Here is a 27814-nt window from a genome sequence, read left to right as displayed (position 1 = left end):
CATTTCTGGGAAGAGATGGTCAAAGTCCTGACTTTCTTCTTAGCTTATGCCTGGAGGCCTTGCACCTTTTTTTTTTTACCTTTTTGAAGACTCCATTTCTTGACAAAATGAGAGCTCCTCTGGCCCATATTTCCACCCATCCAGACCAATGTTCCCTCTAAGCTGAGCGCGTGAGCGATCGCTCACATGAATTCAGAGCGTCGCTCATACTTCCCACACGATCGCTCATTCCGACGGCGCCGCTCATACTTATCGCACGATCGCTCACTCCGACCGTCGGAGCTGGTGCTCATAAATTTTTGGCTTAAACAAAATGTCGCTCATAAACAATGTTTTTTGCTCACTATATGCTACTTCTTAGAGGGAACATTGATCCAGACCCATTTCCACCCATCTCAAGCTGTCCTCTTATTCAAGCAAAGGTCCACTTTCTTCTTCATGATGTTCAACTTCTTTCATATTTTATTTCAATTTAAAAGGTTGCTTGCAATGGGAAGTCAAGGAAAATGACACCTTTTATTGGCTAACTGACCTGATTACAATATGTAAGCTTTGGAGGCTTCAGGTAAGTTGCCTGAAAAAGGGGTCTCAGTTGCCTCGAAAGCTTGCATATTGTAATCGGTTTTCCTTGACTTCTCATGGCATTCATAATGGCTAACACAGTGCAACACCCTACTAACTACAAGGTAGCTTGTGAATGGTGACCAGAATGAGTACCTGATATGAAGGAACCTGGCCCAGGTACTAAACGCAAGGTAGGTGGACAGTCCTACTCACCACTTCAACAGGTAAGGAGAGTGATCAGAAGTTAAGACCCCGTGGTCACATTGGTGGGCCGAGCAGATTCCTAAAACTCTGCGGTCGTCACCTGCCTGCCCGCACTCATTTCTTCTATCTGCTTCAAGCCTGGCCATTCGTTGCACAGGGAGTGTCAAATAAATGGGTGCCTCAGCGTGACTCATCAGGGACACAATGGGATGGGCTGTTCAGCCTGATGAGCTTCTAAATATTTAATACCTGAAATGAATAATAAATTCAGCGTCTCGGTTACCTGAGCACTGCCATACCTGTGTGAGGGCGCCCAGGCATGTTTCTACTGGGGTCTCTCCACCTCCTTCAACTGGAGGAGTTCCCTGCAGGTGTCTCTAACCTGTCATTTACACGAGGCTGCCGCTGCCGCTTATCCTTATTGGACCCGAGTGGAGTTTATCAGGGTCTCTAAGCAGCCTTTTATATGTCACAAATAGTAACGCAAGGCAGACATTTTTGCAACTTACAGTTCTTTCTCACAAGTCTTTTTGATTTCTCTATTGACACTGGCTTCCTGTGTTTGTGTCTTTAAGTTTTTGATATTTATGCAGATTTTCTGGAGTAGCTCTTATCTTGAAGCCACTTGCAGTTGTTGTCACTTGTCGTCTCTCACTACACGTCAGCTCAGATTAACGCTTTCCCATCTTTTATGGTCATCTCTCACAGTTTTTCTATTAGCACTGGTAGGCTCTGGCTGTCTCTAACCAGCCTTTTTGGCATTTATGCAGATTTTCTGAGCCCATCTTTGTCGCCGGTGAAACATTGCCCCCTCACTGTTTATTTCATGTCCTCCCATAAACATCCTGGTGATCAACTTGGAGCCTCCAAGTCAGTATGTAGCTGTGCTAAAGGAGAACTTCATCCACCCAGGTTAGCAGATGTGCCTCTGCCTTCATCGACTGCCACTGGGAGGGCACCACATTACACAGCGGCAGGCCCTCCTCCTTCCTACAACACTTAACTAAACTCATTTAGTTAATTGAAATGTTGTCTCTCACAAGTCTTCAACTCCAATGCCCCCTTTTCTCTTTACTACTGTTGTTTCTCACAAGTTTTTTTTGATTTCTGACACCTGCTATTTGACTCTTCCTGGCCTTATAGCGTTTTGTCATCTTCATAAAGTTTCTGGATAAACTCAAACCACCTACAACTGAACACCAGCAAAACCAAGGAGCTGGTGGTGGATTTTAGGAGGCCCAGACCCCTCACGGACCCCGTGATCATCAGAGATGACTGTGTGCAGAGGGTGCAGACCTATAAATACCTGGGAGTGCAGCTGGACGATAAACTGGACTGGACTGCTAATACTGATGCTCTGTGCAAGAGAGGACAGAGCCGACTATATGTCTTTAGAAGGCTGGCGTCTTTCAACATCAGACAGTTGTGGCGAGTGCCCTCTTCTACGCAGTGGTGTGCTGGGGAGGCAGCATAAAGAAGAGGGACGCCTCACGCCTGGACAAACTGGTGAGGAAGGCAGGCTCTATTGTAGGCATGGAGCTGGACAGTTTGGCGTCTGTGGCAGAGTGATGGGCGCTGAGCAGACTCCTGTCAATCATGGAAAATCCACTGCATCCACTGAACAGGATCATCTCCAGACAGAGGAGCAGCTTCAGCGACAGACTGCTGTCACCGTCCTGCTCCACTGACAGACTGAGGAGATCGTTCCTCCATCACACTATGAGACTCTTCAATTCCACCAGAGGGGTAAACGTTAACATTATACAAAGTTATTGTCTGTCTGTATACCTGCATTGTTATCAATCATTAATTTAATAAATTTAATTTAATAAAGTATCTATCTATCTATCTATCTATCTATCTATCTATCTATCTATCTATCTATCTATCTATCTATCTATCTATCTATTATATAGTGCTTTTCATATCTATCTATCTATCTATCTATCTATCTATCTATCTATCTATCTATCTATCTATCTATCTATCTATCTATCTATCTATCTATTATATAGTGTCTTTTATATCTATCTATCTATCTATCTATCTATCTATCTATCTATCTATCTATCTATCTATCTATCTATCTATCTATTATATAGTGCTTTTCATATCTATCTATCTATCTATTATATAGTGCCTTTCATTTCTATCTATCTATCTATCTATCTATCTATCTATCTATCTATCTATCTATCTATCTATCTATCTATCTATTATATAGTGCCTTTCATATCTATCTATCTATCTATCTATCTATCTATCTATCTATCTATCTATCTATCTATCTATCTATCTATCTATCTATTATATAGTGTCTTTCATATCTATCTATCTATCTATCTATCTATCTATCTATCTATCTATCTATCTATCTATCTATCTATCTATTATATAGTGCTTTTCATATCTATCTATCTATCTATTATATAGTGTCTTTCATATCTATCTATCTATCTATCTATCTATCTATCTATCTATCTATCTATCTATCTATCTATCTATCTATCTATCTATCTATCTATCTATCTATTATATAGTGCCTTTCATATCTATCTATCTATCTATCTATCTATCTATCTATCTATCTATCTATCTATCTATCTATTATATAGTGTCTTTCATATCTATCTATCTATCTATCTATCTATCTATCTATCTATCTATCTATCTATCTATCTATCTATCTATCTATCTATCTATCTATCTATCTATCTATCTATCTGTCCCTTTAATTACGGTAGTCTTTAGCTGTCTCAAAATTAAACTTGAACTCAGGTTCACATCGCTCTCTCTTTGCTGCAGTTGTTCCTCGTGAGTTTGATTAGCGCTGGTATTCTGTGTTTTTCTGTAGCCAGCCGTTTACTTTTTGGTATTTATGCCGATTTTCTGGGTTGGCCTTAACTAAACTCATCTACAATTGTTGTCCTCATCTCTCATTCCCCCTTTTCTCTTTTGTACAGTCAAAACTTACTTGTTTTTCACTTCTGGCACATTAATTGGCCTTTTAGTTTTTGGTATTCATTTAAAGTTTATGGGTCTGCCTTTATATACAAAGAGTGCTAATTTCCGCCTGTTGCTGTTTCTCACTGCACTTCAACTCACACTCCCCTTTTTCTCATTTCTAATGTTCTCTCTCACAAATCTTTTTTTTCCGCACATGTACTCATTTTCTGTGTTTGTCTCTAACCAGAGTTTTAGCTTTTTACTTTCTCGTGTATGAAGTATAGAGAAAGTAGAGTAATCATGAAAAAATTCAACCATGAGATTTTGACGAATCTTGACATTTAGACCTCCCTGAGTCCAAAAATACCGTTTTTTGGAATTATGTTTGTGTGTGTGTGAACACGGTAACTCAAAAATGCAACAAGATAGATGGATGAAATTTGGCATATGGTTGTTACACCAGAATTGTAGATCTGTATTAACTTTTGGGCCAAATCCATCAACCAGAAGTGCTACTTTACCTGAACACATACTCGATTTTTTTTTTATTCATGCAGCTACAGAGTCCGATTTATTCAAGTTTACTTTTATAATAATTGTTCAATAAATTTTTCATTTGATTTGATTTGCTGTTTATGGTTCTTTAATATACATAATATAAAAATATAATACTTGTCTTGCGGTTTACTCCTCAAATATCCATTCCCCTATCTGAGTATACGAGAAAGTCCCGGGGAGAGCACGCTCAGTTTTTAGCTTTAATGCTGATTTTCTGGGCCAGTCCTTTTATTAAAGTCCTTTACAATTGTTGCCTGTTGACATCTCTCACCAGACTTCAGATTCCCCTTGTTTCTCTTTTCTACAGTTGTTTCTCACAAGCCTTTTAGATTTCTGGTATCTTGTTTGTGAATCTATACCCGACGTTGTAGCTTTGTAGCATTTCCATAAAGTTTCCGGGTCTGCCTTTAATTGCAGACATTTGCAATTGCTGTCATCTCACGTTTGCATGTTTCTCTTTTCTACAATTGTTTCTCACTCATCAGTTGGATTTCTCTTTTAGCACCTGCATCCAGTGTTTGTCAGCAACTGGCCTTTTAATTTTTTCATATTTACTGCATGTAAAGATTCTGGGTCTGCCTTTAATTACAAACATTTGCGATTGCTGTCATGTTAGACTTGACCTCACATTCACGTATTTCTCTTTTCTGCAGTTGTTTCTCATTCATCAATTGGATTTCTCTATTACTGCCGATATCCAGTGTTTATCAGCAACTGGCTTTTTAATTTTTTAATATTTAATGTATGTAAACTTTCTTGGTGTGCCTTTAATTGCAAACATTTGCGATTGCTATCATGTTAGACTTGACCTCACAATCGTGTATTTCTCTTTTTTGCAGTTGTTTCTCACTCATCTCTTGGATTTCTCTTTTAGCACCGGTATCCAGTGTTTAGTCGCAGCTGGACTTATTTTTGGTATTTACTGTATATAAACTTTCTTGGTGTGCCTTTAATTTCAGACATTTACGATTGTTTCTCTTTATTTCTCTCTCTAGCTCTGAATCTTTCTTCCATAGTCGTCTCTTCCCAGTCTTTAACAGCTGGTGTCCCACATTTGTGTCCAACCAGACGCCTCATTTTTGACAATTCAGACCTTTCCCTCTGTTTGTCTCTCCCCGTCTCTCACTCTGACCCACCTATGTCTCTTTTCTACGGTGGTGTCTTGCCCATCTTTTAGCTATTCACACTGTGTTTGTCTCTGACCAGCATCTTCACCTCAGACTATTAAGACAGATAGGACTTTTACCAAAAGCTTGAATCTTTTAATAAAATAGGCGCACATTTCTGATTCTACAGTGCTGCCCGCTCTCCAGTCTTTTTCTGAATGTCTCTGTACCCACACTTGCGGAGTCACCCAGAATCGCACACACAAACCCACACACTTGTCATCGAGCCACTCAGCCATGGCGTTTATGCCACAGGTCAAAGCAGGGCACCGCATGCAGCCTGACATATTTGAGCCCATTGAAGGTGCACTCCAGGCACCCGTAGACGGTCTCCCGCCGAAGGCTTCCCATCCCGCACAGGGCACATGGTCCTTTGGGAATGTTGTGGTTGAGCAGGTTGATGCGGGTGTGAGCTCCGTCACGCAGGTAGCCTGTGGAAATGTCCGTCAGGCTCGTTGCCTTCTCGTAGTAGTCTGCCACCAGGTCTTCCAGGTAGGTGTCGGAGTTTGCCACTTCTTCAAATGTCCTGTCATCTGCACAGAAAGACAGAAACAGAAAGAGGCAGAGCATGTGGCCGGTGGCCTGACAGCCTCCACATGACCATCATCAATCTGTTGATGCCACGTCCAAGGTGTCAAACCACTGCAGCCACAGTCAGAACAAATCAGACACCTTTTAAAGGACATCAGTGACTCAAATCAACTGATTTTCTAAGAGATTTGGGGGTGGGGGGGGGACGCATAATGAATTAGTTTACTCCACAGGATGGCGGTGATGGATGGTGCAGGGATGGAGTCAATGAAATGTCTTTAAGTGGACTGGTGAACTGCTCTCTGCTCAGACCTTCCTACCTTTATTATGTCTAATCACATTGGTTCGTCTCAGCCACTGGATCCAAACATGAACACCTCAAGTTACATTTACTCCAATATTTCTGGCTGATAAGTTAAATCACAAAGCTGGTGAGATACTCAAGGCCAAGTGACCACGGTCCTTTGTCATCCTGTGGGCCAATGATAGGAGCTGCCAGCTGGTGCCTTCTCTTTGGGCCTGAGCACATGTCATATGGCATCAGAGTCACCTACATAACATCTTCTACCGTGAGACCTATGAAATCATGTAGAAGGAGATCTGGTGCCCCCTGTCAAGCTCTTTAGATGTCTACCATGAGACTTTCTATGTGTTGTCACCATAAAGCCAGTTCTGGCACCTCCTGTCTAGAGTTGTACATGTCAAACATGACATCTAATATCTGCTGTTACCAGGGATTCACCTGTAATAGATTCTGATGTTTCCTGTCTCGTAATGCTGATGTCTACCAGGAGACCTATGACATTTCACCTGGAATGAGGCCTGTGACCTCCTGCCTAATGGTGTAGATGTCTGCCGTGAGGTCCAAAACTTGCTGTCAACTTGAAGCCATGCAGAATGAGGTCTGGCTCTTACTGTCTGCCTTTGCAAATGTCAACCACGAGGCTTCCAATGTGATACCCTGAAGCCATGCGGAGTGAGCTGTGGTATCCATGAATTGTAGATGCCTACTTTGCATAACCAATTTTTGCTGTTACCAGGAGCCATCTATAATGATTTCTGGTGCCTCCATATTCTAACATCTGTTGATGTCTACCATGAGGCCTTTGATATTTCACTATGAAGTCTTCCAGAATGAGGTCAGTCACCTCCTGTTAGTGCTATAGATGTCTTGCTGTTTCCATGAAATCATGAAGAATGGGATCTGACTGTTTCATGAGGCCTGCAACATGTCACCCAAAAGCCATGCCTCATGAGCTCTGGTATCCACTGTCAAGCACTTTTGAAATCTACCATGGGGTCTGCTACTTGCTGTCACCTTGTTGCCATCAGAATGAGGTCTAGAACCTCTAATGCTGTAGATGTCTACCATGAGACCAATGATATTTCACCCTGAAGCCACATAGAATGGGCTCTGGTATCCACTGTCTAGCATTGTTGATGTCTACCATGAGGCCTAGTATTTGCAGTCAACCTGAAGCCATGTAGAATGAGGTCGGGCCTCTAGTATCTACCGTTGAAAATGTCTACCATGAGACCTCTCAATGTGTCAACATAAAGTCAAACAGAATAAGCTCAGGCGTCCAGTGTAGATGTCTACCATGGAGCTTGCTGTCACTCTAATGCCTTGTAAAACGAGGTCTGACACCTTCTGTTAAGAGTTGTAGATGTCTGCTACAAAACCTAACTCTGTTAACCAGAAACCATCTGTTACAAGTTCTACTGTTACCTGTCTAAAAATGTGATATCTACTGTGAGGCCTGTGACATTTCATTTAGAATGAGGTCCTTCACCTGCTGTTAGTGTTATAGATGTTATATATGATGAAGCCTGATACTTGCTGTTACCATGAAGACATGTAGAAACACCCAATGGTTATCACTGCAAATGTCTACCTTGAGGCCTACAACATGACATCCAAAAGCTATGCCTCAGGAGCTCTGGTTCCAATGTCTAGTACGAGGTCTTCTACTTGTTATCACCTTGAAGCCATATACAATGTACAGTGAGGTCTAGAACATCTTGATTAGAGCTGTCTACAATGAGGTCTAATACTTGCTGTTCCCCCGAAACCATCAACAATGAGTTCTGGTATCTCCTGTCAACCATAAGACCATCTAGAATGAGGCCTTTCACCTCCTATGCAGCATTGTAGCTGGATACCATGAGGCCTGATAGCACCACCCTGAAGCCATTGGTCTCACTCTGGATGTGGGCATCTAGGGATGCCCCTCTGTGGTCTAGTAGGTCTGTACCATAAGGTCTGCTGGTGGCATCTAAAAAGAGAGCTAGCACCCATATGTGAGAACCTGAGGCCTCTTCTGTCCTAACCTCTTTTTGGCCCTGAGGTTTATTTATTTAGTCACCCGGGGCACCTCACTCCCTCTGCCACCATTTCTCCACAATAATCAGAATGAAAGTAAGACCACCACATGCGTTACATAAATGACAGTAAAACCCACCTGCTCTGAAGGGGTTTCCATAAATGATGCCCGATAAAAATCTCCTCAGCCTGCCAACAGAAAATCTGCCCAGAAATCCTCCAAGCTGCTCCCGGATTTGCTCCTTTTCAAAGCCCCCACTCGACTCGGATGTGACACAAAGCTCTTCACACCAAAAGAAAAGAGACAAACGGACAGGTGAGAGCAGGGTCTGTTAGGAATGGCTCTGGACGTCCTACTGTATCCATCTCTTTAATGGCCTAAACAAGTGGTCAGTTTCTAACCCCTCGGTCGTGTCAGAAATATTCTGGACTCCTGTTAGCGAGCACACGTCTGAGTCAGCCATCAGTTGTCATCGCTCCTTCTCAATTCTCAAACTGAGTGTTTATTCACCTCTCTTATGTCTTAAAATGATGTCTGAACCTTGACCTGCCCTGTTACATAGTCAGTAGAGAGTCACCATCTACCTCCTGTGTGTCCTTCCGGCTGAGTGTGGAACACAATAAGGTCAAGACCTCACTGAAGGGCTGAGGAAACCCCAGACATGAACCAGAGGGGAGGTGGGATCCTGCAGAGATTCAAATCTTCAAAAGTAGATAAAAAAAACAGCTTGGTTGTGTTATAAAACCCCAAATGAGATTAGGTGCAGTCACCTTACCATGGAATAGAATAGCTAAACAGTGCCCACTAGTGCCCACATGTCCTTCTGAACAAAGATGCCAATTAATTACATGATGGGGACTGTCAGATAAAAACCTATGGGAGATCTAATCTAGATTGGGGCCAGGCCGCTAGAAGAACAGTTCACAGTTATGATATTGGCATTTTGGATGCAAGAAGAGCTGCTATCCATCCAGGTTGTACTGGTAAGAGTTTGTCACACTCATTACTTTGCTTCTGTTTTAAGCACAATTGGAATCTTAAATGCCATACCGTCAGTTCTCACTATCTGCAGAAGTTATGTTCCTGAAAAACTCTGCAGATATAAAAACCATAGATACTGAAGCATTGATCCTATGGGAAAAATGGAGTTAGGTTCTAGCGGGATGCCGGCTTGGGGGGAGGTCTGGTGGTGAGAGACGGGGTCAAGCAGATGCACTGGCACTGAGCTCTCACCCCTCAATTCTTGGTAGTGATCCTTCTGTAGGCTCACCCATAGAAACCTTACTATGACATTTAATTCCTCTATAGTCAACTTCAAGTGTTGTAGCAGTAGGAGGTGCTAGAGCTCCCTTGAACCCTCAGATACCACTCCAAACACCAGGTAAATGTACAATTATTATTTATTTTATAATAACACTGTGCACTAAGCACCCTCCACTCCACACTGCTCATACAATACACTACAATAATTACTATAACAACCAATCCTCCTCTCCCAGACACTTAGCCACCCTTCTTCCCAGCTCAGCTCAGTGTCTAGGCTTTCCCACAGTCCTTTTATACCCCCTGACCCGGAAGTGGTTCCTGTCCAACAATCCACAAGTCCTCATTACTTCCAGGTCAGAGTAAAAGTCCTTTTCTTCAACCTGGAAGCACATCGTTTCTCCTGTTCATGTGACCAGGACGTACTTCCAGGTTATAGGGCACAGAGCAATCTGGAAGCCTCCCTACAGCGGCTCCCGGTGGCCCCCATGGTATCCAGCAGGGCTGCACATACAAACTACAAGGTCCATGAGGCCCTGCTGGAATTCGGGGAACCTCCATGCTGTTGGGAGAGCTCCACCTGGCAGCCTGGAGGTGTGGACCGGAATATGTAGCCGGCCATCCATCACAGTGTCTATTAGCTCCTCTGCTAGTGGCTGTGAGTGACTGGTTCCACAGCCAATCCCAGGACCTCACCATACAATCCAACTGGCAGTAGCAACAGGTGGTGTGTACAACGAGCAGAAACTTCATTAGTGCAAGCTTTTGACCCGCACTTACTTGGAATTTCTCATTTGTGGGGAACAATTGCAAGCCCTGCTCTCATCACAAATACAATTCGACAGCGTACCTACGCCTCTTGGCACCAAGTAAACATGTGTTGATCTGTTCAGTGTGGCGCGGGTGCAGCCCCGGACATCCAAAGACATCACAGACCTGTTATTGCTCGATCTCACATATCGGTGTTGGGTGATACGCCTCTCAAAATTTTTTTTCTGCTGCTCATGACTGCAAATTGGTGCAATGAGACCACAGGTGTCAATAAATGTGTCCTTAATAATAACTGAATCTGTGGGAATGAGGAATTACTGTACATTACAACGCTTAAAGTGCCAACCTTCTGTCCTGCTTGTTTCACTTGAGGGCTATAGTAGGGATTCTGTTCAGGTCCATGTGATAAAGAGTCTGGCAGCAAAGGTAGGGTCACCCTCGGACTCTCCCACACTTAAACAACCAACCAATACCCGACCAAAATATAGAAGTCGAGGTTACATCCGACTCTCTAAATTGACTTTTACTAACTAATCGCATGAAAGATCCAGAAATGTAGGATGGTGGGGATGGTGTACCGCAAAATTAAATAATGTGGTGTCACCCACACAAGCTTTGGGACTGTTGCACAGGTGTTGGTTCAAGTAATAATGCAGGGAAGGGGGGTTTGGTGGGACATCGCCAGGAGCACAGTTTCCATTCTCTTTAGAATGTGGGAGAACAATCCGGAAGATTGCCGACGTCACTTCCACTTTGGAAATCATTAGCCCCACCCGTTCCACTTCCTGTGTTATTTAAACAGTCACCTGACAGGAAGTAGACATTCATTGTGCTCCTAGCTTCTGAAGAGGACAGACCTCTGTACCCCCAGAGGCTATTCTACAGTTATAGAAGCCCACTGCACGTCAGACGTGACATTCATCCTTCATTTTACTTAACCCGCTTTTTCTTCCTTCAATCAGGACGTTATCCTCTGGAGCCCGAAATCTTCTTCCATTTCATTCTGGTTTATTCACAGTGGGCACAGTGATACCATATGTCTTGCTTGCGACTATCACATGCTATAAATAAGGCAACATCGCCAACAACGATAAGGGTGACGGCATTCAAAAATACACAAAATGGCTGCAATGGCAATGAAAAACAGAAGACAAAATGGCGGTGTAGCACTGTCAACAAAATAATGATGAAAACAAATGACGTGAGTAAAATTAATGTAATGTGCAGAATAACACCGCCCCCCCCCCCCCCCCCCCAAATTGTAACAATAGTAGTGCTAGAGCGATACTAAAACTTTGACTTCAGTATCAATACCAGTTTCCACACCTCAATACTGACACCAAAGCAAATTACCGGATAATCTCCCCGACTCCCAGCTGATCCGTCACCCCCGGCCTGCACACATGCACACCGCCTGCCCTGATGCACTCCACTCGAATGCCACACCACCCTCCGATCCTGCCAGGGTTTCTCCGAGGCTCATAATTTCTTGATCAAGTTTTCCCCCTTGGACTTCCCAGTGCGCTGATTTATGAATGTTATGTCCTTAGAGGAGAGAAGACGAGATGCCACCATGCAACTGTGCTACTACCAATATATATATATATATAAAGAATATATAAATATATTATTATATATACTGCAGTGGGCTAGCGCCCAGCCCAGGGTTTGCTCCTGCCTTGCGCCCTGTGTTGGCTGGGATTGGCTCCAGCAGAACCACGTGACCCTGTAGTTAGGATATAGCAGGTTGGATAATGGATGGATGGATTATTACAGGTGCTGTTCATAAAATTAGAATATCATGACAAAGTTGATTTATTTCAGTAATTCCATTCAAAAAGTGAAACTTGTATATTAAAGTCATTCATTACACACAGACTAATGTATTTCAAATGTTTATTTCTTTTAATGTTGATGATTATAACTGACAACTAATGAAAGTCCCAAATTCAGTATCTCGGAAAATTAGAATATCAATTAAGACCAATGCAAAAAAAGGATTTTTAGAAATGTTGGCCAACTGAAAGGTATGAACATGAAAAGTATGAGCATGTACAGCACTCAATATTTAGTTGGGGCTCCTTTGGCCTGGATTACTGCAGCAATGCGGTGTGGCATGGAGTCAATCAGTCTGTGGCACTGCTCAGGTGTTATGAGAGCCCATGTTGCTCTGATAGTGGCCTTCAGCTCTTCTGAATTGTACGGTCTGGCGTATTGCATCTTCCTCTTCACAATACCCCATAGATTTTCTATGGGGTTAAGGTCAGGCAAGTTTGATGGCCAATCAAGAACAGGGATACCATGGTCCTTAAACCAGGTACTGGTAGCTTTGGCACTGTGTGCAGGTGCCAGGTCCTGTTGGAAAATGAAATCTGCATCTCCATAAAGTTCGTCAGCAGCAGGAAGCATGAAGTGCTCTAAAACTTCCTGATAGACGGCTACGTTGACCTTGGACCTCAGAAAACACAGTGGACCAACACCAGCAGATGACATGGCACCCCAAACCATCACTGACTATGGAAACTTTACACTGGACCTCAAGCAACGTGGATTCTGTGCCTCTCCTCTCTTCCTCCAGACTCTGGGACTTTGATTTCCAAAGTAAATGCAAAATTTATTTTCATCAGAGAACATAACTTTGGACCACTCAGCAGCAGTCCAAAGGCGAGACGTTTCTGATGCTGTCTCTTGTTCAAGAGTGGCTTGACACAAGGAATGTGACAGCTGAAACCCATGTCTTGCATACGTCTGTGTGTGGTGGTTCTTGAAGCACTGACTCCAGCTGCAGTCCACTCTTTGTGAATCTCCCCCACATTTTTGAATGGCTTTTGTTTCACAATCCTCTCCAGGGTGCGGTTATCCCTATTGCTTGTCCACTTTTTTCTACCACATCTTGTCCTTCCCTTCGCCTCTCTATTAATGTGCTTGGACACAGAGCTCTGTGAACAGCCAGCCTCTTCAGCAGTGACCTTTTGTGTCTTGTCCTCCTTGTGCAAGGTGTCAATGGTCGTCTTTTGGACAACTGTCACGTCAAAAGTCTTCCCCATGATTGTGTAGCCTACAGAACTCGACTGAGAGACCATTTAAAGGCTTTTGAGTTAATTAGCTGATTAGAGTGTGGCACCAGGTGTCTTCAATATTGAACCTTTTCACAATATTCTAATTTCCCGAGATACTGAATTTGGGACTTTCATTAGTTGTCAGTTATAATCATCAACATTAAAAGAAATAAACATTTGAAATACATCAGTCTGTGTGTAATGAATGAATCTAATATACAAGTTTCACTTTTTGAATGGAATTACTGAAATAAATCAACTTTGTCATGATATTCTAATTTTATGACCAGCACCTGTATAATATATAAATAATATTGCCACAGTACCACTTTAATAGTTTGGTACTTTTTTTAGTTCTGGTATACCACGCAATACTAAACATTAGTCACCAGGAAATGAAAATCTAATGTTAGGGAGCAAAGGGGTAGCCAGTAATTAGGCCAAGTCTAAATACCAGAAAACAAAGTGAAAATATAAATCTTCAAACCCAAGACCCGTCATCAAAAAGAAGACAATCCCAAAGGTCCTGACAAATCTCCGTTCTCTAAGTAAGCACAAATGGCAAGGTCTGTTTTTGTTTTGTTTCAAAATCCTAAGCAGGAATATTGTTCTGGAATCTTCTATGACAACGATGCATGAACTTTAACCATGCAATCACAAACTGTAGAAATGGGGTGGCAGTGCCAACATGGCTACTTGCCCAGGAAAAGAACCAGAATATGGTGGCGCCTGCAAAAAATACCCAGAACTACATGTCGCCTTAAAAAAAAATAATAATAATGATAAAAATGAACGACTATTTTACTTTTTATTTTACGGGTTACAGTGAGGCAGATGGCTAAAAAGTCGATGAGGAGAGGATGAAAGGAAACCCACCCCAGGACAGAGTGCTACCTACCAAAGCGTCCATCCAGTCGCACAAAAACCTCAAAGACACTGAAGGCGATGGTGGTGTGGGCAGGGATGATGATGGCTTTGTCACGACCTTTATGGCTTCTCCCGTCGTCGATCTGAAACTGAAGAGACAGAAGGAGGTGAAATTCAACAGGACAGAGGAAGAGAAGAAAGCAAATATCTGTGGTGGTACAGGCCGTGCAGATGAGCAGACGCACTTGGCATTTTAAGTCCCACCACAAAGCCTAATCTGGAGTAACACATTCAGCTTTGGAATCAGTTAATAACAAAAATGATTTGGCAGGGCCAGAAAAAGTCCAGAGAAGAGCAACTAGGCTGACTTGGGACCATGGATGGTGAGACACAAGGAAAGGCTGAAGGAGTGGAACATCTTTAAAGGTCAGGCCACCCCAAGGGACGCTTGAAGGGAATCCATTCCCGGACGGGTTTATCCATTCCCGGGAATTTGGGAATCCCGCATGTCATTCCTGGGAATGACACAGTGCACGGGCATCTCACATGTGAACGGTTTTAGAGCGAGCAACATTTATTTTTAATAAAACTACTGCAATATGTTGACACCAATAAAAGACTAACCTTATCTACAAGCAGTTCATGCTGTCATATAAGTACATGTAAGTTAGTTGCGGTAATAAGAGCGTAGAAAGCACAACGTGTCCAGTGTGCAGTCGTCCAGGCGAGAGCGCACCTTCGTGCAGAGTACGCCAGCTGCTGAGAAAGCACACTCTGCCTCCACTGAAGTAGGTGGCACAGTCATCAGATACTGATATACTTGTTCTAAACAACGCCCACGCTTGCCGTTGCTCTGAAATACCGCCGTTTCAGCTTTTACTGATGCATCCAGTTTCTTGTCATCATTCTGTGATAGCAAGTTTCTTGTGGATGCAACAGGCTGACGCATTGTAATTTCAAGTTGCTGTTCAAAGCTGTTGTCTGATGGAGTCCAAGCTGCAGCAATGGCGCCACCTTCATTATTTTCAACTATAACTCTGTTATTTCTTGATCGATTTTTACACTTTTACACGCTATATATGCGAGCTTGGCCATTCCCATTCACCCAGGAACTCCAGCAGTTTCATTCCCGGGAATGCGGGAATGAAAAATGTCCCGGGAATGGATTCCCTAGACGCTTGTCTATAACACTGGGGAGCAGAGAGGCACACCGGCCTGTTTTTTTACTGGCACTGAAATCACTCGTCAGTTTCAATGGATGGAAAGGTTGTTTGCCCATTTCTACATTTCTTAGTGCCTGAACCATTGGCCTTCAAAGACCTGATGTGGAATCCAAGCCCACATGAGATTAGGACCACACCCTGCGGTTGTGGGGTCCAGCAGCTGTGGGGCATCTGTTGATCAAGAAAGATTCACGGATCTTGACTTTGCTGACGATGCAGTGATCTTTGCAGATTCAATGGAGGCTCTGATCGGGAGACTGAGTGAGGAGTCTGAGTGTCTGGGCTTGATAAAAACCAAGATCCAGGCCTTTAATGACCTCTTTTAGGCACGGCCATCAGCAGTGTGTCTGTCTGCAGAGAGAGTGTCAACCTCGTTATCGAGAGGTTTACTTACCTCGGCAGAGACATTCACGTCTCTGGTGACTCTTCCTACGAAGTCAGTAGACGGATTGGGAGAGCATAGGGGGGTCATGAGGTTGCTGGAAAGGGGTGTGTGGCACTCCTGATATCTCTCTAAAAGGACTAAGGTCCAAGTCTATAGAGTCCTGGTGCTTCCTGTTTTTGAGACATGGATGCTATCCAGTGACCTGAGATGAAGACTGGACTCCTTCATGTGTGTCTCTTCGGAGAATCTTTGGGTCCTGCTGGTTTGACTTTGTGTTGCTCACAGAGTCCTGAATGAGGAACATGACCTGCATTGTGAGGGAGCATCAGTTATGACACTACGGCCATGTGGCGCCATTACCCGAGGGTGATCCGGCTAGCAGGGTCCTCATTGTTGGGTACAGGAGTGGCTGAACCAGGCCAAGGGGATGCCCACGTAACATCTGGTTGCGGCAGATAGAGAGAAGGTCATTTCCAGAGGGTGGAGACTGGACCGCGTGTCTGCCTGGGGGGTTGCCAACCAGAAATCCTGAGCTATTTCGTCATGTAGTGGGTGCAGCAACGCACTGTACCACTGCATGCGTCCCAATCTGACCTGACCTGACCTCACTGCAGAGGCTCCTATGGCACCCAAACACATAATCTCAGGTCCCCGGCCTGCATCAAGCAGCTGGGTGCTTTCAGTTAATTTCAATTCCGTTTATTTTTGTACTGTTTACTGTACTGAGTGCAGGCGCAGATCATTGTGACAAGCTGTCAGGTGAACTGCAAGTATACAATGCAAGTATAAAAAGTACAAATCACTAAATACAGAATTAGCACACATAACAACACAGACTTGTTAAAACACAGCGAAAACAAACACACATGGACACCAACAGAACCTGTCCATGAATGAATGGTGACATGAGCAGGTTTGGAGGTGAAGGATGCCTTTTTGTGAGCCGGTTGCACCCGACACTTTCCAGGCAGTCTGCACACTAAAGTTTTCCAAGACTTTACCAAAAATATTGGGAGTCAATATGGAGAATGAGGAGGACACCACCTGAAAACCTTCACGAGCTGGAAAAGGAGCCAGAGGGGTGAAGTTGGACCTACCCTCATGGTTTTCCCTCGCATGCCAGCATGGACGGTCAGGGAGCACTGGCGGGTTGTGCGGATGCTCTCCATGACGACACATAGCACAGCGCGGCCGCTGCTCTTCAGCTGTCGGATCAGGCAGTGCTCGAGGTCCGCTTTCCTGAACACAAACAGAAAAATAAAACAAATAAAACAGAAAAGGTAAAGCAGCAGCAGCACAGCAGGGTCAGCAGACAAGAAAACAACTGGTACAAGTCTGTTGAAAAAAAAAGATAAATAATAATAATAATAATAATAATAATAATAATAATAATAATAATACTCAATATTTCTGACAGTAACTTGAGCAGTCTGCCTGATTATTTTGTTGAGTGCTGATCTGCTAATGGCTGCATGAGCTTTGTAGGTGGGCACAGAATTGGCTCAGACACAGGAAGCAGAGGATGATGGGGTGAGGAACTTCATCAGAACTGGGTGACGTTCAGTGCTGGGGCCACTGCCATTTTTAATATACACTGTATAAATGATTTAGATAGGAATATAAGTTATTAAAGGCGGTGATCAACATGAGCTCAAGCGCATGCAGAAGGAACTCCGAGTCCAGCTCAGGGCAGCGAAGGAGCAGTACAGGAGAAAGCTGGAGCAGAAGTTGCAGAATAACAACATGAAGGAAGTGTGGGATGGGATGAAGATCATGACTGGCTGCAGCTCGAAGTGGGGTGCCACCATCGAGACAGACGTGAAGAGAGCAAACCAAATGAACAACTTCTTTAACAGGTTTGGCCACCCTAACCCACTCTCACTCTCACCTCGGAGTACTGCACCCTCCACACATCCTTCTGCTGATACCAGCATAGGAGAGACATCCACACCCATAATTACAACAGCGCAAGTGAGCAGGGAGCTGAGGAGACTTCGTGCCAGCATAGCAGCGGGTCCAGATGGAGTATCGCCATGACTGCAGAAGGTCTGTGCATTGGAGCTGGGGGGTCCTCTACAGCACATCTTCAACCTGAGCCTGGAACAGGGGAGAGTCAAAAGACTTTGGAAAACATCTTGCATCACCCCAGTCCCAAAGGTATCACGTCCTAGTGAGCTGAATGACTTCTGGCCTGTCGCTCTGACGTCGCATGTGATGAAGACCATGGAGCGGTTGCTGCTTCACCACCTGAGGCCACAGGTTCAACACGCCCTCGACCCTCTGCAGTTCGCATACCAGGAGAAGGTGGGAACGGAGGATGCCATCATCTACATGCTACACCGATCCCTCTCTCACTTGGACAGAGGCAGTGGTGCTGTAAGAATTATGTTTCTAGACTTCTCTAGCGCCTTCAACACAATCCAACCTCTGCTCCTTAGGGACAAGCTGACAGAGATGGGAGTAGATTCATACCTGGTGGCATGGATCGTGGACTATCTTACAGACAGACCTCAGTATGTGCGTCTTGGGAACTGCAGGTCTGACATTGTGGTCAGCAACACAGGAGCGCCGCAGGGGACTGTACTTTCTCCAGTCCTGTTCAGCTGATATACATCAGACTTCCAATACAACTCAGAGTCCTGCCACGTGCAAAAGTTCACTGACGACACTGCTATCGTGGGCTGCATCAGGAGTGGCAGGAGGAGGAGTATAGGAACCTAATCAAGGACTTTGTTAAATGGTGCGACTCAAACCACCTACACCTGAACACCAGCAAAACCAAGGAGCTGGTGGTGGATTTTAGGAGGCCCAGACCCCTCATGGACCCCGTGATCATCAGAGGTGACTGTGTGCAGAGGGTGCAGACCTATAAATATCTGGGAGTGCAGCTGGATAAACTGGACTGGACTGCCAATACTGATGCTCTGTGTAAGAAAGGACAGAGCCGACTATACTTCCTTAGAAGGCTGGCGTCCTTCAACATCTGCAATAAGATGCTGCAGATGTTCTATCAGACGGTTGTGGCGAGCGCCCTCTTCTACGCGATGGTGTGCTGGGGAGGCAGCATTAAGAAGGAAGACGCCTCACGCCTGGACAAACTGGTGAGGAAGGCAGGCTCTATTGTTGGCATGGAGCTGGACAGTTTGATATCTGTGGCATAGCGACGGGCACTCAGCAGGTACCTGTTAATTATGGAAAATCCACTGCATCCACTGAATAGTATCATCTCCAGACAGAAGAGCAGCTTCAGCGACAGACTGCTGTCACCATCCTGCTCCACTGACAGATTGAGGAGATCATTCCTTCACCACACTATGCGACTCTTCAATTCCACCGGGGGGGGTTAAACGTTAACATTATACAAAGTTATTGTCTGTTTTTTTACCTGCATCATTATCAATCTTTAATTTAATATTGTTTTTTTTTAATCAGTAAGGTGCTGCTGGAGTATGTGAATTTCCCCTTGGGATTAATAAAGTATCTATCTATCTATCTATCTATCTATCTATCTATCTATCTATCTATCTATCTATCTATCTATCTATCTATCTATCTATCTATCTATCTATCTATCTATCTATCTATCTATCTATCTATCTATCTATCTATCTATCTATCTATCTATCTATCTATCTATCTATCTAATCAGTAACAAGCTGGTTAAGTTAGCTGATGATACCAAGATAAGTGGATTAGCAGATCATTTGGAATCTGTAATATCATCACAGAAGGAGTTGGACAGCAGACAGGCTTGGACAGATTTGTGGACGATGAAATTTAAAGTCAATAAATGTAAAGAATTACACATAGGAAGTAAAAATGTGAGGTCTGAATACACAATGGGAGGACTAAAAATCGAGAGTCTACCTTATGAGAAGGATTTAGGAGTCATAGTGGACTCTAAGCTATCGACTTCCCAACAGTGTTCAGAAGCCATTAAGAAGGCTAACAGAATGTCAGGTTATATAGCGCCTTGATGTGTGGAGCACAAGTCACAGGAGGTTCTGCTCAAGCTTTATAACACACTGGTGAGGCCTCATCTGGAATCCTGGGTGCAGTTCTGGTCTTCAAAAAGACATAATGGCACTAGAGAAAGTCCAGAGAACAACAACTAGGCTGATTCAGGGCTACAGTGGATGAGTTAGAAGGAAAGATTAAAAGAGCTGAGCCATAAGGAGATGAAGAGGAGACCCGACTGAAGTGTTTAAAATGATGAAGGGCATTAGTGCAGCGGATCGAGATGGTTATTTTAAAATGAGAAGAAATTGAAAGTACGCCTCATGGGAAGGATTTAGGAGTTTTAGTGGACTTGACACGATCAACTGCCAGACATTGTTCAGAAACCATTAAGAAGGCTAACAGAATGTCAGGTTATATAGCGCCTTGATGAGTGGAGTACAAGTCACAGGAGGTTCTGCTCAAGCTTTAGAACACACTGGTGAGGCCTCATCTGGAGTCCCGGGTGCAGTTTTAGTCTCCATAAAGGACATAGCAGCACTAGAGAAGGTCCAGAGAAGAGCAACAAGGCTGATTCAGGGCAACAGGGGATGAGTTATGAGGAAAGATTAAAAGAGCTGAGCCATAAGGAAATGAAGAGGAGACCTGACTGAAGTGATTAAAATTATGATGGGAATTAGTCCAGTGATCGAGACGGTGACTTTAAAATGAGTTCATCAAGAACACGGGGACACAACTGGAAAATTCTTAAGGGGAAATTTCACACAAACATTAGAAAGCTCTTCTTTACACAAAGAACCACAGACACCCGGAATAAGCGACCAAGTTGTGTGGTGGACAGTAAGACTTTAGGGACTTTCAAAATGGGTAGGCAGGGGAGGTGGGTTTTTTTGGAAGAAATAAGTGGACAGGACTGGTGAGCTTTGTTGGGCTGAATGGCCTGTCTTTGTCTCGATTGTTCTAATGTACTGAGGTTGGCCAGATGGGTAGGCAGGGGATCAAAAACAGAAGAGTAAAACACTGTGTGTTAAAACCCAACATGTTAATCAAAACTAAATGTCAAAAATTCTTGGAAATAAACGAGAGCCCAAAATTGTAGAAAAACAGTAACACATACAGTATGAAAAGAATTCTTTTTGAATCCGCAAACTCAGATGGTGATGGTGGTAGCACATTTCCATCTTACATACCATTGCATCACCAACATCACATACTTCAACTTCTGACCGTCCCGATGATGCGGCTCAGACCTTCTCGGGTTTGTAACTTTCGCTGCCCACGGTATGTGAAGCTGCTTTCTCCAGCACCATAATTCAAACTCCTTGATCTTTCTTCTGTCCACCATTTTCCAAGGTCCAACTTTCATAGCCATTTATAAGAATGTGGAAGGCAATAGCATGGACAAGTCTGCATTTAGCTGCAAGGCTGATATCTTTGCCTTTCCAGATCTTGTCCATTTTCTTTGCCACATTCAGCTCTTCATCATCAAACTTTATTCTTACTGCCCCATCTGCCATCGTCATGATTTTGCTCTTTTTGATGTTCCCAGTGCAGGCCCAATATTGTGCCCTCTTTTCTAATTTGCTTAATCAGCTCTTCAGGGTCTTTCTCATTTTCTGTGAGCCAAGTGGTGTCATCTGTGTACCCCAGATTCTTGATGTTATGGCCATTGATTTTTACACCAGTTCTTTTGATGGAGTGAAGATCCAAATACTGTGTTAAATGAAATGGAGAGAGACTGGACCACCTGTCCTGACACTGAACCATTTGGTGTCCCTGTGCTGTGCTCTTGCTGTTCTCTCTTGGTTATACAACAACCTGATCAGTTTAATCAAATGTGCAGGGACACAGTGGCAGATTTAGGTATGGGCGACTTGGGCAGCTGCCCAGGGTGGCAAGGAATGCCCATACCAAAAAAACTCCAAAATGGTGATTACAGCCTGAGCCAGTAAATCCATTAAGGGTGCCGTTTATAAAAGTTAAGGGGTACGCATTTAGACTGTGCAATGTACATGGAGGGGTGCCAATTAAGTACGTGAAGGGACAGACTCGCTGGACACCAAGGGGGGTCCCCCCAGATGTCAGAGTCTTGTTATACTGTTTGCACTCTTTTATGAAAGCTAAGGGGCAGGCGGTCCGTAAATTCTGCAATATGTGCACACAGTGGCACCTTTTATAACTGAAGGTCATCAAAGTCACCGAGCAGCGTTGTCCACCCCCAAACCCTCCACTCATCTAAGGCTTCAAAAGGGGTTCAGCTGGCACTGTTGGTATGCTTAGCTCTTCCTTTAATGATAAATTACAGTAACATAGAAATTGAGGCTGATATCAATATTCAGGTTATTAACAGGCAAAATGGCAGAGACACAAACGACCAGGATGTCATTGAGTTTTTCACAATGTTGCAAACCTCACGACAGTTAAGAGGAATGGGGTCTTACTACAGGGGGTCTGGTGTCTCACGACAGGTTCAGGATAGTTAACTGGAGACGCTGGACTGGCCTGACTGAATATGGGGGTCGGTGTCAGTGTGCCCTGTAACAGAATGGCATCCCGTTGGTTTCTGGTTCATGCGTAGTGCTGCCTGGAGAGGGTCCATCCATTTCCCTACTGTTGTGACTTGGAGTCAGGAATATGCGGAAAAGGTGCCAAAGCCTTGAAAAATGCCCATAAAGAGGCCGGAATCCTGCATAGCCTTCCCAGAAAAGGCTTCACCAAAGGCAGCCTAACCTGCCAACTCCACAGGCAGACCCCAGAAATGGAGAAGAGGCGTTCAAAGTTCAAAATATACAGAATTGTCCTAAAATGAATCAAAAATGCCCAACATGAGAGGGGATAACTGTAAATCCATGACGTGTAAGGAGCAAGTATCTTTGTTAATAGAGAATATATTAGTAAAAAATAATCTCAAAAAAGCAAAAAGTATTTGCCTGAATGGCATAGCAACTAAATCCCAACACAAACAGCACCCCACACTTCACCCACTTGAAGCTAAACTTGTTTGGGCCCAGTCGGTACTTAAACGAGAGACCATCTAGAAAAGGCTTGGCCTGCTTCTGGAAGAGGTGTTGGTGAGGCCAGCAGAGGGCGCGCTGACCCTGTGGTCTGAATGTGGACCCTAATGTCTCATTTGCAATGACGGGGACATTGTGCAGTACAAACGTGGCGCTGTTCTTCAAATGAGACATAAAACCGAGGTCCTGACTCTCTGTGATCATTAAAGATCCCTGGCATCCTCTGAAATGGGTTATTGTGTTTCTCAATCTCCTGACTAAATTGCCCATCGTGACCTTGCCCATTCTGCCCCCATAATCATCCCCTGTGTACCTCACCACCTAATTTGTAACATGTGGTGAGCTTACTGGTGCAAGAATGGCTGCCATCACATCACAAAGGTGGATGAAGTGGCACCCCACCATCTATGTAAAGTGCTTTGAGTTGCAAGAAAAGCACTATGGAAATGTAATAAATTATTAAAAATTGCTATGACAGAAATCAAAAACCAAAGACAGAAGCAACATTCACAAACCCAGCATAGCAACACAAAGGCAATCCTCATGACACAAAACTCTCACAACTTCTCGAGAGGGCATACAATGAACAACTGAGGAAGTCGCTTTGCCATCCAGCCTTAAAAAGTTGGGGGCGGTGCCTTAGCTGTGAGGTCATCATGACCACGCCTCTTGGGGAATCCACCCACAAAGTAGGAGGAACAGAGGAGAACACGATGACACACCGAGAAACTAAATGATAAATAAACAGAACGAAACTCACCGAAATGATGGAAACCAATAAAGAATACTGAAAAATGAACAAAGAAAGTTAAACATAAGCCAGAGGAGGAACCCTGGATGAAACCCGACATGTAATGAGCTGATTTGGAAAATGGATGGATGAATGGATGGGTGGATACATCATGGAGGACCCTGTCTGTGATGTCATGAGCCTGGAGACTTGGCATGTCAGTACAACTTTAGGATTTCTTAAACTTTTTAATCTTAGGACCCAAATGGGTACCACAGTGTGACCCAAGAAGAGGACTGTTACCATAATGGTAGCAAAACTGAACATAGACAAGTGCAGGATTACTGCAAGATTTAAGATGACAGACATCAACCCTCCTTTATAACGGGAGTGGCGTGATGACGTGATGATTTTTAAAAGGGCAGTATGAGTGGACACCTAACTTAGTCACTTGACTCCTGGCGTAGCATAAGGATGTAGTTTGAATGAACTTGACTTTTTCCTAACATACATCAAGTGACCCACTTGAACACACCACCAGTGATGGCACCTGGGGGACTACTATTACAGCACAACAATGTGGTGACCCATCACAGACGTGCCCGCAACCCAACCCACAACTTTACAAAACACAAGAATTTGCCAACTTAATGGCACTCCTCAGCCACACACCAGTGACCTTCAGGCTAGAGAGCATTAAGAGAATGACGGGTGGGACAGCAGTGAGCAACCTGTGTGCCAGCAGATGGTTACACTTAGATAGATAGATAGATACAGTGGTGTGAAAAACTATTTGCCCCCTTCCTGATTTCTTATTCTTTTGCATGTTTGTCACACAAAATGTTTCTGATCATCAAACACATTTAACCATTAGTCAAATATAACACAAGTAAACACAAAATGCAGTTTGTAAATGGTGGTTTTTATTATTTAGGGAGAAAAAAAAATCCAAACCTACATGGCCCTGTGTGAAAAAGTAATTGCCCCCTGAACCTAATAACTGGTTGGGCCACCCTTAGCAGCAATAACTGCAATCAAGCGTTTGCGATAACTTGCAATGAGTCTATTACAGCGCTCTGGAGGAATTTTGGCCCACTCATCTTTGCAAAATTGTTGTAATTCAGCTTTATTTGAGGGTTTTCTAGCATGAACCGCCTTTTTAAGGTCATGCCATAGCATCTCAATTGGATTCAGGTCAGGACTTTGACTAGGCCACTCCAAAGTCTTCATTTTGTTTTTCTTCAGCCATTCAGAGGTGGATTTGCTGGTGTGTTTTGGGTCATTGTCCTGTTGCAGCACCCAAGATCGCTTCAGCTTGAGTTGACGAACAGAGTTGACGAACAGAGTTGACGAACACATTCTCCTTCAGGATTTTTTGGTAGACAGTAGAATTCGTGGTTCCATCTATCACAGCAAGCCTTCCAGGTCCTGAAGCAGCAAAACAACCCCAGACCATCACACTACCACCACCATATTTTACTGTTGGTATGATGTTCTTTTTCTGAAATGCTGTGTTCCTTTTACGCCAGATGTAACGGGACATTTGCCTTCCAAAAAGTTCAACTTTTGTCTCATCAGTCCACAAGGTATTTTCCCAAAAGTCTTGGCAATCATTGAGATGTTTCTTAGCAAAATTGAGACGAGCCCTAATGTTCTTTTTGCTTAACAGTGGTTTGCGTCTTGGACATCTGCCATGCAGGCCCTTTTTGCCCAGTCTCTTTCTTATGGTGGAGTCGTGAACACTGACCTTAATTGAGGCAAGTGAGGCCTGCAGTTCTTTAGACGTTGTCCTGGGGTCTTTTGTGACCTCTCGGATGAGTCGTCTCTGCGCTCTTGGGGTAATTTTGGTCGGCCGGCCACTCCTGGGAAGGTTCACCACTGTTCCATGTTTTTGCCATTTGTGGATAATGGCTCTCATTGTGGTTCCCTGGAGTCCCAAAGCTTTAGAAATGGCTTTATAACCTTTACCAGACTGATAGATCTCAATTACTTCTGTTCTCATTTGTTCCTGAATTTCTTTGGATCTTGGCATGATGTCTAGCTTTTGAGGTGCTTTTGGTCTACTTCTCTGTGTCAGGCAGCTCCTATTTAAGTGATTTCTTGATTGAAACAGGTGTGGCAGTAATCAGGCCTGGGGGTGGCTACGGAAATTGAACTCAGGTGTGATACACCACAGTTAGGTTATTTTTTAACAAGGGGGCAATTACTTTTTCACACAGGGCCATGTAGGTTTGGATTTTTTTTCTCCCTAAATAATAAAAACCATCATTTAAAAACTGCATTTTATGTTTACTTGTGTTATATTTGACTAATGGTTAAATGTGTTTGATGTTCAGAAACATTTTGTGTGACAAACATGCAAAAGAATAAGAAATCAGGAAGGGGGCAAATAGTTTTTCACACCACTGTAGATAGATAGATAGATAGATAGATAGATAGATAGATAGATAGATAGATAGATAGATAGATAGCGTAGTTGGCAAGATAGATAGATAGATAGATAGATAGATAGATAGATAGATAGATAGATAGATAGATAGATAGATAGATAGATAGATAGATAGATAGATAGATAGATAGATAGATAGATAGATAGATAGATAGATAGATAGATAGATTCTTTATTAATCCCAAGGGGATTCTGTGAAAACGGAGAAGCTCTTGGACGGTAGGGGGTCTTGGTGAGTCTTTCTCCTAACATTAACCCCTTACCGTGTGCTCAGCTCCCTCAGCAGGGTGGGCACCTCCACCTCATGCTTCGTCACAATTCCAAAGGAGGCTTTGACAGCCACAGAGTCAGAGCCGGTGACGTTGAAGCCGACGTCGTTGATGAGGTGGTTTCCCAGCCTGCCATTCAAGGCGACATCCGACTTGTCCTCATAGTTGAGCAGCTGGTAGGAAGAGACGCCTGTCGAGAAGAAAGGAAACTCTGGGTGAGATCGATGAACATGGGTGGTCCACACCCTTGAGACCCTAGACCTTCTTGTCATCTGAATGTCTTCATATTGTAAAAGGTGGCAGGAACTGGGAAGAAAGAGCACTGTGACAACACAAAAGCCGTCCGATGTTGACAGGAAGAACAGCTGGCGTGTCTAAAACAGTTTTCATGAACTTAAAGGAAAGAAATCACGAAGAGGAAAACAAATCAGAGCACTTGGATTACTAGCAATGCCAGGCAGTTTGGTTTATTTGTTAAGTGCTGGATTTGTGGAGGAAAACTCACGTGTTTCTAACGTACTTGAAAAAAATGAAGCAGCCGCGTTCCCAAAAGTCGTCAAGGAAAAAAGCGGATCGGTGACGTCACTGGTGTAGTAACGCTCTGATTGAAGAACTCAAAGTCCCAAGAATCAACGCGGCGGCGTGTTCTACGCTGGGTTCTATGCTGGGTATGGACGGTTAGGCACATAACCGCCGCATTGATTCTTGGAGTTTAAAGGGCAAGTGACCTAACAGGTACGCGTTTCTTTCCCTGTGTATATGTAAATGGCTGTATCGTTCCACGGTTCTTTTAAAAAGGCACCTCACATAACATTAAGCTTCCCGGTATTAAGGTATAGACAAACTTGACTGTTCTTGTTTAAAATGTTAAGGGCGCGGGTCCGACTGCCTTTGTGATACTCCGTCAGTTCACCTGCCAGCCCGTTAGCAGATGAAAACTTCCCTGACTTCGTAAGGTGCAAGTGAAACCTAATCTAATAATGATAATAATGGTGCCGCCTGGAGGTTCCAAGTTGAAATGAACACAAAAGATGCCACCTGCCCTCCTCTGCCTGGCGCTGGGCACGGGTGCTACCGGTCAGTTGGGGATTGGCAGTGCCCTCCGGCCCGAGTAAACACGCGAGTTCCTCTCTCAACATCACTCTCGTCGTTCGCTCCGTTGAAAGGCGCTATATAAAACGAAGTCCTATACCTGCTGATACGTCTTTCTCCCCCACCAGTATGTCCTTCAGGCTGAACGGCGTCGAGGCGTATTTCGTCTTCTTCCACAGCCTGCACCGCTTCCTCTTGATCACCAGGCTCAGCGGCTGGTAGCGGTCGGCCTCGCTCAGACTCGGCACGGGGATCAGCCGCCCCGTATCCCCCACCTGCTTCACAAAGTTCTTAGTCGCTGCCGCAAACATGCCGACTGCACCCCGGCAGAAAGACTCATTGGCTCGAGGCGGAGAGAGCGAGAGGTCTGAAAGCTGCGTGTCCGCCGAGTGGACCCTGCGCCGACGGCTTCACTTGGCTGACCACACGAGTCGCCGCGGGT

At 44.0% G+C, this 27814-nt stretch overlaps 1 protein-coding gene across 1 annotated transcript in view; it reads right to left on the bottom strand.

Moving 5' to 3' along the window:
- Positions 1-5240: 5240 nt before the first annotated feature.
- pjvk (pejvakin) overlaps positions 5241-27814 on the bottom strand; it is a 22812-nt gene continuing 238 nt past the window's right edge. The window contains exons 1-6 of the mRNA XM_028808159.2: positions 27473-27814; positions 26275-26470; positions 16959-17100; positions 14285-14402; positions 8432-8575; positions 5241-5971 (exon numbers count right to left, since the gene is read on the bottom strand). The exon at positions 27473-27814 is cut by the window's right edge and continues 238 nt beyond it. Coding sequence (XP_028663992.1) covers positions 5670-5971; positions 8432-8575; positions 14285-14402; positions 16959-17100; positions 26275-26470; positions 27473-27683 — 1113 coding nt within the window. The 5' untranslated portion in view covers positions 27684-27814 and the 3' untranslated portion in view covers positions 5241-5669. The remainder of the gene's footprint in view (positions 5972-8431; positions 8576-14284; positions 14403-16958; positions 17101-26274; positions 26471-27472) is intronic.

The sequence above is a fragment of the Erpetoichthys calabaricus genome, chromosome 8 (assembly GCF_900747795.2).
Source record: "Erpetoichthys calabaricus chromosome 8, fErpCal1.3, whole genome shotgun sequence".
In the NCBI taxonomy this organism is placed as follows: Eukaryota; Metazoa; Chordata; class Cladistia; order Polypteriformes; family Polypteridae; genus Erpetoichthys; species Erpetoichthys calabaricus.
Note: the sequence above shows the minus strand (reverse complement) of the source record. Positions and strands in the feature narration are given on the sequence as shown.